This window comes from Oncorhynchus nerka, linkage group LG13 (genome assembly GCF_034236695.1).
Source record: "Oncorhynchus nerka isolate Pitt River linkage group LG13, Oner_Uvic_2.0, whole genome shotgun sequence".
Classification (NCBI taxonomy): domain Eukaryota; kingdom Metazoa; phylum Chordata; class Actinopteri; order Salmoniformes; family Salmonidae; genus Oncorhynchus; species Oncorhynchus nerka.
The window spans coordinates 49516015-49528478 of record NC_088408.1 but is presented as its reverse complement, the minus strand read 5'-3'; the positions used below and the strand labels follow the sequence as shown (position 1 = coordinate 49528478).

The 12464-nt window shown below is 41.9% G+C and overlaps 1 protein-coding gene across 1 annotated transcript; it reads left to right on the top strand.

Moving 5' to 3' along the window:
• The first annotated feature begins 843 nt into the window (after positions 1-843).
• lgals8a (galectin 8a) lies at positions 844-11765 on the top strand. Its single transcript, XM_029677247.2, has 9 exons — positions 844-979; positions 1574-1662; positions 1817-2027; positions 6664-6783; positions 7019-7072; positions 7294-7320; positions 7827-7915; positions 9416-9581; positions 10094-11765. The coding sequence occupies exons 1-9, from the start codon at positions 941-943 to the stop codon at positions 10241-10243; spliced, it is 945 nt and encodes a 314-aa protein (XP_029533107.1). The 5' UTR covers positions 844-940; the 3' UTR covers positions 10244-11765.
• The last annotated feature ends 699 nt before the right edge of the window (positions 11766-12464 follow it).

Here is a 12464-nt window from a genome sequence, read left to right as displayed (position 1 = left end):
AGTACTTTAGTAAAATACCTTAAAGTACTCCACTGCTTTTCCAAAACAATTGTGCCATCTGGTTTGACATTTTAGGTATAGCGTTTCCTTTTGTTACTATTACTCTGGCATTTGAGTACTTTATCCATCGCTTAGTATTTTTCTGGCTGACACTTAACGGAGTAATTTTCTATTAAGGTCTACTTTTACTCAAGTATGACGAGTACTTTATCCACCGCTGGCGTTTCATAAAGTGACTAAATGAGTGGCAAGGAACACTGGCATATCACCAAATTTGAGCCAGAAGTTGAGCAGTATAAGCAGGCTACTAAACAGTTCATTTATTTTAAACAAATCGTACACTGGATGGGTTGGCTGAAAACTCCCAAGAAAGCTGAGCGCTTCCATTTGTCAGAAGTCGGCCTGTTTTGATTTTGGATGGCCAGATTGCTAGCAAGAATGGCACACTTCCAGGTGCGTAATAGTAAATGGCCAATTTCAGTTTAGTTATTCTTATTAATAAGGTCTTGTTTTGATTGCTTTAATGTCAATGCTAATATGTCTCAAATTCACTAGCTAACGATGTATTTGAGACGTGGTCATTGTTCAAACGTATTTGTTTTCAACATTGGAAGATATAGTTTTACATGTCAATCTTAGCCAACCTCATGTTTTGCCCCATGCTTTTGCGCGCGTCGTTTTTGTTGCTAAACAACCAAACATATCGACCAAGCCCCCCCCAAAAAAAAAAGTTGCAAGAAAGAAAATGTAATAAAGCTCAATCTGAAAACCGTGCCTCGACCCCAGCTGTCACAGCGAAGGCGGGGCTTTGAATGTCATTGGCTGAAAGCCGTTTTCTTTTTTTTACATCGTATGAGGAAGTAACCGGACGGTTAATGAAAAGCTCGGGACGTTGGCAATCTTGGGCCCATTTGGACGCTTTCTGCTGAACCACTCAACTATGTCGATCACGAACCCGAAACAAACTGTTCTGAATCCGGTGAGATGCTTTGAAAATATATATATTTTTAAAAATTGTGATTCATACTTGCACTTGCTCATACATCAACTAAAGCGAGATAATATTGAATTCAGCTCGGTCAGTTAGCTAGTTATCAGCTAACGTTAGTTATACAAGCGATGTCTCTTTCATCATTTATCAGGTTGATATGAAGCTGGAAAACATGGTTTGATGACGTTTGGTACACGAACAGTCCCACAAGTACTGAACCTTTCTGAAGTGTCTATGTAGGTCAGGCGCGTGCGTGCAATGTTTTTGACCGCAGGAAATAGTTCATGATCTCATGCCGCGTTCATGACAACTGGGAAATAAGCTCAGTGTTTCCCACTTGGAAAGTGTCCGTTTCAACCAGTAGGAAGCTCTATGCAAAACTTGCAAGCACATTTTAACTCGGAGGTTCAAGAGTTTCCATGTCTTGAATGCCGCATCAGGTCATACTTTCACTTTAGTTTTGTAGAATATGTCTATTATGAGTGTTTCAGTTTAACATAAATTCTCATTTCATGCATTCAAACAACAACCTAGTCTTGCTATAGTTTCGCTATCAATAAACACATTCTACTCTGCTCACAGACCATTCCCTTTGCTGGGACAATCCTGGGAGGTTTACAGCCGGGGGAGATGGTGCTCATTCAAGGCACTGTTCCCAGTGATTGTGAGAGGTATGGGGTTGATTATGGATACACTACACACACATCTCAAGAATGACATCACATTACCGTCACGTGTCTCTAGACATGCAGTCATATGAAAGAACATTTTATGGAAGTTGATGAAGTTGCTTATAGCAAATTACAGCTGTGTGCGCGTGTCCAGGTTTCAGGTGGACTTCACCTGTGGGAACAGCACAAAGCCCAGAGCGGACATAGCCTTCCATTTCAACCCTCGCTTTAAGAGATCTCCCTGCATCGTGTGCAACACACTGGAGAGAGAGACCTGGGGAAAGGAGGAGATCCTGTATAAGAACGCTTTCACATTGGGGTCAACGTTTGAGATGATCGTCCTGGTGCAGAAAGACGAGTTTAAGGTCAGGATAACTAGTGATCAGATTAGATGCCTTTAAGCCCATACTCGTAAATCGTCTCATAGTAGCGGTGCTGATCTAGGATCTGTTTTGCGTATTACTAATCACAGTTAATTAGGTTAAATGGACTATGGGGATCTGTTCCTAGATCAGCACTCCTACTCTGAGATGCTTGATACATACAGCCCCAGATTCCCCTGATCTATAATAGCCTTTGCCCTGGATCAATGTTCAGGTCCATAATTATTCATAACAATATTGTTAATTGAAAAGACTGGCTCATGGTTCTGTGGGGATAGGTGTAGGTGCTTTTTAGCCTTTTTGAGAGTTTTCAACATGCAACATACTTTTCATGTAGAGAAAGGGATGCTCTTGAAATAAACGTTTTCCTCATGATCACTTCCTTTCCCTGTATCAGGCATAAGCCTGTGGACACGTCCCAAATGGCACCCTATTCCCTATTTAGTGCACTACTTTTGACAAGAGCTCATAGGGCCCTGATCAAAACTAGTTCACTACATAGGGAACAGGGTGACATTTGGGACATGGCCTGTGACTCAAAGATTCACTTTCATTTCCTTGTTTGTGTCACTGTTCAGTCCGGTGGTTGTATATTAAGAATGGGGGAAGGTGCTAAATCAGTTTTGCTTGCAAGACGTGTTAATAATTCAGTATAATATATTTTCACTTCCCTTAGTGGTTGAGGTTGGCTTCAGAAGGTTTCTTATGTTCTTATGGCTAAGGTAAAAGCCAAATACAGTGCATTCGGAAAGTATTCAGAACCCTACCCTTTTTCCACATCTTGTTATATTATAGCCTTATTCTAAAAATGTATTAAATACATGTCTTCATCAATCTACACACAATACCCCATAATGACAAAGCAAAACAGGTGTTTAGAAATGTTTGCAAATATAAATAAAAAAAACAAAAACAGAGCCTTATTTACAGTGGGGAGAACAAGTATTTGATACACTGCTGATTTTGCAGATTTTCCAACTTACAAAGCTTGTAGAGGTCTGTAATTTTTATCATAGGTACACTTCAACTGTGAGAGACGGAATCTAAAACAAAAATACAGAAAATCACATTGTATGATTTTTAAGTAATTAATTTGCATTTTATTGCATGACATAGGTATTTGATACATCAGAAAAGAAGAACTTAATATTTGGTACAGAAACCTTTGTTTGAAATTACAGAGATCATATGTTTCCTGTAGTTCTTGACCAGGTTTGCACACACTGCAGCAGGGATTTTGGCCCACTCCTCCATACAGACCTTCTCCAGATCCTTCAGGTTTCAGGGCTGTCGCTGGGCAATACGGACTTTCAGCTCCCTCCAAAGATTTTCTATTGGGTTCAGGTCTGGAGACTGGCTAGGCCACTCCAGGACCTTGAGATGCTTCTTACGGAGCCACTCAGTTGCACTGGCTGTGTGTTTCGGGTCGTTGTCATGCTGGAAGACCCAGCCACGACCCATCTTCAATGCTTTTACTGAGGGAAGGAGGTTGTTGGCCAAGATCTCGCGATAGCCCCATCCATCCTCCCCTCAATACGGTGCAGTCGTCCTGTCCCCTTTGCAGAAAAGCATCCCCAAAGAATGATGTTTCCTACTCCATGCTTCACGGTTGGGTGGTGTTCTTGGGGTTGTACTCATCCTTCTTCTTCCTCCAAACACTACGAGTGGATTTTAGACCAAAAAGCTGTATTTTTTGTCTCATCAGACCACATGACCTTGCGTGCGCTGCAGGATTTTAATCCATGACGGTGTAGTGTGTTACTAATGGTTTTCTTTGAGACTGTGGTCCCAGCTCTCTTCAGGTCATTGACCAGGTCCTGTCATGTAGTTCTGGGCAGTTCCCTCACCTTCCTCATGATTATTGCTGCCCCACGAGGTGAGATCTTGCATGGAGCCCCAGGCCGAGGGTGATTGACCGTCATCTTGAACTTCTTCCATTTTCTAATAATTGCGCCAACAGTTGTTGCCTTCTCACCAAGCTGCTTGCCTATTATCCTGTAGCCCATCCCAGCCTTGTGCAGGTCTACAATTTTATCCCTGATGTCCTTACACAGCTCTCTGGTCTTGGCCATTGTGGAGAGGTTGGAGTCTGTTTGATTGAGTGTGTGGACAGGTGTCTTTTATACAGGTAACAAGTTCAAACAGGTGCAGTTAATACAGGTAATGAGTGGCGAACAGGAGGGATTCTTAAAGAAAAACTAACAGGTCTGTGAGAGCCGGAATTCTTACTGGTTGGTAGGTGATCAAATACTTATGTCATGCAATAAAATGCAAATTAATTACTTAAAAATCATACAATGTGATTTTCTGGATTTTTGTTTGAGATTCCGTCTCTCACAGTTGAAGTGTACCTATGATAAAAATCACAGACCTCTACATGCTTTGTAAGTAGGAAACACTGCAGATTTAGCAGGTTATCAAATACTACAGTTCTCCCCACTGTACATAAGTATTCAGACCCTTTGCTATGAGACTCGAAATTGAGCTCAGGTGCATCCTGTTTCCATTGATCATCCTTGAGATGCTTCTACAACTTGATTGGAGTCCACCTGTGATAAATTACATTTTTGGACATGTTTTGGAAAGGCACACACCTGTCTATATAAGGTCCCACAGTTGACAGTGCATGTCAGAGCAAAAACCAAGCCATGAAGTTGATGGAATTGTCCTTAGAGCTCCGAGACAGGATTGTTTCGATGCACAGTTCTGGGGAAGGGTACCAAAAAATACATGCAGCATTGAAGGTCCCCAAGAAGACGGTGGCCTCCATTATTCTTAAATGGAAGAAGTTTGAACCACCAAGACTCTTCCAAGAGCTGGCAGCCCGGCCAAACTGAGCAATTGGGGGAGAAGGGCCTTGGTCAGGAAGGTGACCAAGTACCCGATGGTCACTTTGACAGCGCTCCAGAGCTCCTCTGTGGAGATGGGAAAACCTTCCAGAAGGTCAACCATCTCTGCAGCACTCCATCAATCAGGCCTTCCTTTGGCCAGACGGAAGCCACTCCTCAGTAAAAGGCACATACATGACAGCCTGCTTGGAGTTTACCTTAAAGGCACCTAAAGGACTCAGACCATGATTCTCTGGTCTGATGAAACCAAGATTGAACTCTTTGGCCTGAATATCTGGAGGAAACCTGGCACCATCCCTACGGTGAAGCATAGTGGTGGCAGCATCATGCTGTGGGGATGTTTTTCAGCGGCAGGGACTGGGAGACTAGTCGGGATCGAGTGAAAGACGAACAAAGCAAAGTACAGAGGGATCCTTGATGAAAACCTGCTCCAGAGCGCTCAGGACCTCAGACTGGGGCGAAGGTTTTCCTTCCACCGGGACAATGTCTGGCTGTGTGCTTAGGGTCAACGCAGGAGTGGCTTTGGGACAAGTCTCTGAATGTCCTTGCGGTGCCCAGCCAGAGCCCGGACTTGAACCCGATCAAACATCTCTGGATAGACGTTTTGCAATGGAAAACTAAAACAAGTGTTTCTCATTGGACAAGGTCTTGTAGTCCTTGTCCGTCCCTTTTTCAGTCAGCTTTCTTCCATTTGCCTAGTGAATATGACCCTGGCAAGCTAACTAGCCATCCTGCTGCTCCTATTAGGAATAAGTTTGTTACTTGGTAACCATGATTTTACATGTTGCTTATGTTAGAGCAGAGAGACTATGGAAGCCTTTAGAGCTTGTGTCAAACTCATTACACGGAGGGCCGACTGTCTGCGGGTTTTCGCACCTCCCTTGTACTTGATTGATGAGTTATGATCACTAATTATACTGAACAAAAATATAAACGCAACATGCAACAATTTCTAAGATTTTGGATGGATTTCACATGACTGGGCAGGAGCGCAGCCATGGATGGGGCTGGGAGAGCATAGGCCCACCCACTAGGGAGCCAGGCCCAGCCAATCAAATTGAGTTTTTCCCCACAAAATGGCTTTATTACAGACAGAAATACTCCTCAGAAACCCCTCGTCCATAAGACGATCCCACAGGTGCAGAAGCTAGATGTGGAAGTCCTGGGCTGACGTGGTTACTCGTGGTTGTGAGGCCAGTTAGACGTACTGCCAAATGACATTGGAGGCGGCATATGGTAGAGAAATGAACATTAAATTCTCTGGCAGCAGCTCTGTTGGACACTTTGTGCAGTCAGCATGCCAATTGCATGGTCCCTCAACTTGAGACGTTGTGTGACAGAACTGCATGTTTTAGACCTGCCTTTTATTGTCCGCAGCACAAGATGCACTTGTGTATTAATCATGCTGGTTAATCAGTTTCTTGATATGCCACACCTGTCAGGTGGATGGATTATCTTGGCAAAGGAGAACTGCTCACTCACATGGATATAAACACATTTGTGCACACGATTTGAGAGAGATACGCTTTTTGTGAGTTTGGAAAATGTCTGGGATCTTTTATTTCAGCTCATGAAACATGGGGCCAACACTTTCAATGTTTTATATTTTTGTTTAGTATAGTAAAGAACTCATCACCTGGTTGTCTAGGTCTTAATTGAAAGGAAAAAAACAAAAACCCACAGACACTAGACCCTCCATGGAATGAGTTTGACACCTCTGCTTTAGAGGATTCTCCCACTGTTTGTCTCACTGTTATCTACCTCTCTAGGTGGCAGTGAACGGTGCTCATGTACTGCAGTATAACCACAGACTGGACCTGGATAAGGTGGACACACTGGCCATTTCTGGAAAGGTCAAGGTTCAGGCCATCGGCTTCTTCCCCGGCTCTGTAAGTAATTCATCCTAACTTCATTATTATATGTCAGATGTTATGAAACATTTCATATTATCTAGCTATAGCCTAACTGGATTTATGATTTCAAGGCCTCCAGCCATATGTTATGCACCTCAAGTTGAATTCTACACAAGACTTATATGTCCTTGCCGGAGATTTAAGTTCTGAACAACAGTTTGACCTGTTGTGACCCATGGGTGTAAAAAGTTTTTGTCACTTCAAATTGTAGAACTCCGGTCCACCTCCACCTGGTGTTGTGAACAACAGAGACCCACAAGCCAATGTAAGGAAGTTGCTTTATCAACATGAAATAAAATGAAATCTATTGTTGCTAAGACTGCTAACGCGGTTGTGGTGCTTTTGGAGGGGAGCCTTTTTGACTCCAAGCGATGGGATTGTTTAACACACTGCATGGACTCTTTATGCCAACATGTATAACATTAAATTCATGTCAAGTATGCTTTGCCTCTAATGAGAGCAAAACATTTACTTTCTTTCTGACAGGAAGTGCTTTCAATGTCAGATGACTTGGTAAGTTGTTATTACATAATATATTATATGATTGTAATATGAAGCAGCTGTGCTGCCGATGTAATACATCACACATTTGATTAGAACAACATTTGTCAACTCGTTTTTTTAAACATTTTTTACATTTGAAGTCAAATTCAGCCCACTGGTGCCACAACAACTGGGCATTTGGAAGTTGTCTTATTGAATCACCTATTCCAGACATGGACAAATATCCCAATAGCATTACAGCAGGCTCTGAGGGACTGTGATGTACATGTCATTTTCCACAGCGTCACGGTCATCCGAGTCTGGAAGATTGGGTGCCATGTACTGTACTACCTAGAGCCTTATATTTGCAATACAACGCTCTGCTACTACCTAAGGTTCATCACATGTTACTCTGTACCATGTCTGTTTTGTGATGCACCATTTTGAATACTTTACTCGTCTGACATGAACGGTGCTATTTATTTGTGTGACCTGCTGACAGAAGTAATTAGTGATTTTTGTTGTTGTTGTTGCAGAGTCTGCCCTTCAGGGGCAAACTGACCAAGGGGTTGAGTGTAGGACACACCATCACAATCAAAGGACAGACCAGCCTGTACCCACACAGGTATGTCTGTAGCAGGCTAGGCGACATGAAAGGATTGTCCAAATATAAAATATAATTCACATTACTCTGTTCAAATTCCACACCATTTATTATGATTTATTTATTTATTTCGCCTTTATTTAACCAGGTAGGCAAGTTGAGAACAAGTTCTCATTTACAATTGCGACCTGGCCAAAGCAAAGCAGTTCGACACATACAACGACACAGAGTTACACATGGAGTAAAACAAACATACAGTCAATAATACAGTATAAACAAGTCTATATACGATGTGAGCAAATGAGGGTGAGATAAGGGAGGTAAAGGCAAAAAAAAAAGGCCATGGTGGCAAAGTAAATACAATATAGCAAGTAAAACACTGGAATGGTAGATTTGCAATGGAAGAATGTGCAAAGTAGAAATAAAAATAATGGGGTGCAAAGGAGCAAAATAAATAAATAAATTAAATACAGTAGGGAAAGAGGTAGTTGTTTGGGCTAAATTATAGGTGGGCTATGTACAGGTGCAGTAATCTGTGAGCTGCTCTGACAGTAGGTGCTTAAAGCTAGTGAGAGAGATAAGTGTTTCCAGTTTCAGAGATTTTTGTAGTTCGTTCCAGTCATTGGCAGCAGAGAACTGGAAGGAGAGGCGGCCAAAGAAATAATTGGTTTTGGGGGTGACTAGAGAGATATACCTGTTGGAGCGTGTGCTACAGGTGGGAGATGCTATGGTGACCAGCGAGCTGAGATAAGGGGGGACTTTACCTAGCAGGGTCTTGTAGATGACATGGAGCCAGTGGGTTTGGCGACGAGTATGAAGCGAGGGCCAGCCAACGAGAGCGTACAGGTCGCAATGGTGGGTAGTATATGGGGCTTTGGTTACAAAAAGGATTGCACTGTGATAGACTGCATCCAATTTGTTGAGTAGGGTATTGGAGGCTATTTTGTAAATGACATCGCCAAAGTCGAGGTTTGGTAGGATGGTCAGTTTTACAAGGGTATGTTTGGCAGCATGAGTGAAGGATGCTTTGTTGCGAAATAGGAAGCCAATTCTAGATTTAACTTTGGATTGGAGATGTTTGATATGGGTCTGGAAGGAGAGTTTACAGTCTAACCAGACACCTAAGTATTTGTAGTTGTCCACGTAGTCAGAGCCGTCCAGAGTAGTGATGTTGGACAGGCGGGCAGGTGCAGGTAGCGATCGGTTGAAGAGCATGCATTTAGTTTTACTTGTATTTAAGAGCAATTGGAGGCCACGGAAGGAGAGTTGTATGGCATTGAAGCTTGCCTGGAGGGTTGTTAACACAGTGTCCAAAGAAGGGCCAGAAGTATACAGAATGGTGTCGTCTGTGTAGAGGTGGATCAGAGACTCACCAGCAGCAAGAGCGACCTCATTGATGTATACAGAGAAGAGATTCTTTATCCACAAATTCTCTGAAATTTAGCAACCGTTCAATTAACATTGATGAAATGCAGCGTTTTGTCATTCGCTGCTAAATTTACTTTTGTATTTAACTTGTAGCTTCTTGGTGAACCTGAGAGTCGGTAACACGGAGGACATAGCGCTCCACCTGAACCCCCGTATGAAGGCCGCCGTGTTCATCCGTAACTCCTACCTGTCCGAGTGCTGGGGCCCCGAGGAGAACACCCTGCCCAGCTTCCCCTTCTCCCCTGGGGAGTACTTTGAGGTAACCCTTCCCCACCCTCTCCCTCTGTACTCCACTGGAGTGTATTCATTATCAAAATGTTAGGCATCAGAAAACATTTTGCGGGTTTCTTATTGGTGAAGTTCAGGTAGTCCCTCTCTGTTTCTTTCCGTTTTCTTCTGTTTGGTGTCTAGTGAAAACGACCCTGGATATACTTAGAATGTCTGGGGAAACGCCACTTTAGGGTTTCTTGGCCTTGAAATTGTCATCTTTCATATCAATAGTCTTAAGACAGAGAATTTTGGTCTGAAACAGTTTTATTGTCTGCCTGGAATCATTTTTGAATGACCGTATCTGCATGAATTCACAGCAAGGCCCAACAATGGAAAGATACAGCATTATACTGAATCATTCTGAATCCCATTGTTTTTTTGTCAGATAGCATGACTTTCATTCCATTATGTAGTAGTGATGCTGCCTGATGCAAGACCATGTCTGAATACTACATCTGATTCTACCCCTCATACCCTCCGCCCGTTTGTTGCTCGTTCTAGATGATCATCCTGTGTGAGGCCCACCAGTTCAAGGTAGCGGTGAACGGGGTCCACCAACTGGACTATAAGCACCGTGTCCAGGACCTGAGCCGCATTACTGAGCTGGAGATCCTGGGAGACCTGCAGCTGCTGGATATCAAGCTGTGGTGACCCCTGACCTCCAAGATCTGTTTTATGTCCCAATTGTCTCTCCTTCCTCCCAAAGTGTGCTTTTGTTCACATTCCTTCGCTGATTTGAAAGGAAATGACCGGCATGAGAAATATGGTGGTTAACTTCCTCTAGCTAGCCTATGCCTTCATCAATCCAATGCTTTTAAGGATATATTATTGGGACACACTGCTAACCTCCAAGATCTGACCCCAGTCACCCTTAGAAGGACCTCCAACTCTGGCTACGTCACAATTCCAGAAACCCTTTTCCAGAAATGTAGTAGCAGTAGCAGACCTTTCCCACTCCCCGTCATGGATTTAAAAGGATTGGTGCAAGCATTGGCTGGAGGAAGTATCCACCATTGTAAAAGCCATGCAAGAAAGTGTGCAAGTGTGCATTTTGGGAGAAGCATGGAGAATGGGCCATAGCCACCTCAGCCAGGGACTCAATATAGCTTCGCTGAAAAGCATCTTCCACTGCATGTCCTCTACCCATTTTATCCTTGATATTCCTCCTATGTGCATGGTCTGGTTTTAATTTGGGATTCTCAGTACATTAATGGACTACAAATCAAGTATCTGACAACATATCAATTCATTTTGGGGCAGGTTGAATGTAATTGGCAAATGATCTGTGGAAGCAGGTATGGGTAACGTGACAAACGGGTAGGTAAACAGAAACACCTTTTCATTCATTTGAGGCAACGTGGGCAGGGTGATCAGGTGGCTATTGTGATAGTATCACTATGATCCGTTTTGTAATAATCATTTTCGGCCTAACGCATCAGAATAGCAATACTTTCATTTATTAACGCTTGTTATTTAAGCATGTGCTTTAGCCGTTTTAACTTTTTCATCCCTGGCATGTGAAAGCGTTCCTATTAGCAGGTTATCTAATTTACTAGACTACGGCTAAATATTTTACGCCACGGGCATAAAATATGGATGAAAGCTTATCTAATTTAATATAGCTCTAAGCTGTTGCACTGCTACCACTTCTCCAATCCAAAAATGGCATAATGTGATATGTTATACAATATACCATGTAGTACAAGAGTGAGCTTGTATGCTTTTGAATGACATTCTTGTTTACCCTTTTGCCTAGTTAAATAAAATAAAAATACCCTTGATAACTGAGCAAAAAGGTGTATTTTATGTTTACGATATACTGTGGCTAAACTGACAATGGCGTATATAGCAACTTAACCACTATGTATCTTATATAAGCAATATCTGTGCAAATATACAATTTATCAGGGAGCCTCTTTAACAAAAAGTTGGGTAGTCATCAACTTTCCTATGCAAGTTTCCACACAGATATTCGTGAGCTATCATTTTAAAGGTGGATTTTGTGCATATGCTACCTGTGTGTTGAGTATTTTCTGTCCCCAAAACTGAAGTTTTATATTTGAATATCAACCAAGAACAACTGTAAGCAAAAGTCTACAAGCTTTACCATAGGAAATTACTGAAGTATGTATAAAGTTGTGTGACCATAATAAACTAACAAATTAAAGTCGCACTCCAGTCTCCTTTTTACTTAGTTTACTTAACAATGGGGACATCTCAAAAGGTCTAGGTGTAGGGGTGTGTGTGTGTGGTACCACAGAATGAGTCATAAACAGAGAAATGGTTACAATAATTTATTCCATAGGGGATTTTAAGAAACACTTCAAATGAAGACTGTTTTGTGTAGACTTATTATTTACCAGAGGTATAAAGTACTTAAGTAAAAAATATTTAAAGTACTACTTAAGTAGTTTTTTGTGGTATTTGTACTTATTTATATTTTTGACAAAATTTACTTCACTACATTCCTAAAGATAATAATGTACCTTTTACTCCATACATTTTCCCTGACACCCAAAAGTATTCGTTACATTTTGAATTTGAAGCAGGAAAGGAAAATGGTGCAATTCACGCACTTATCAAGAGAACATCCCTGGTCATCCCTACTGCCTCTGATCTGGCAAACTCACTAAACACACATGCTTTGTTTGTAAATGATGTCTGAGTGTTGGAGTGTGCCGCTAGCTATCAAAAAAAAGAAAAAAAGAAAATGGTGCCGTCTGGTTTCCTTAACCTCCTAAAGCTAGGGGGCACTATTTTCATTTTTGGAAAAATAACGTGCCGCTAGCAATCAATAAATAAATAAATAAAACATAGAAAATGGTGCCGTCTGGTTTCCTTAATATAAGGGTTTGTAAATGATTTATACTTT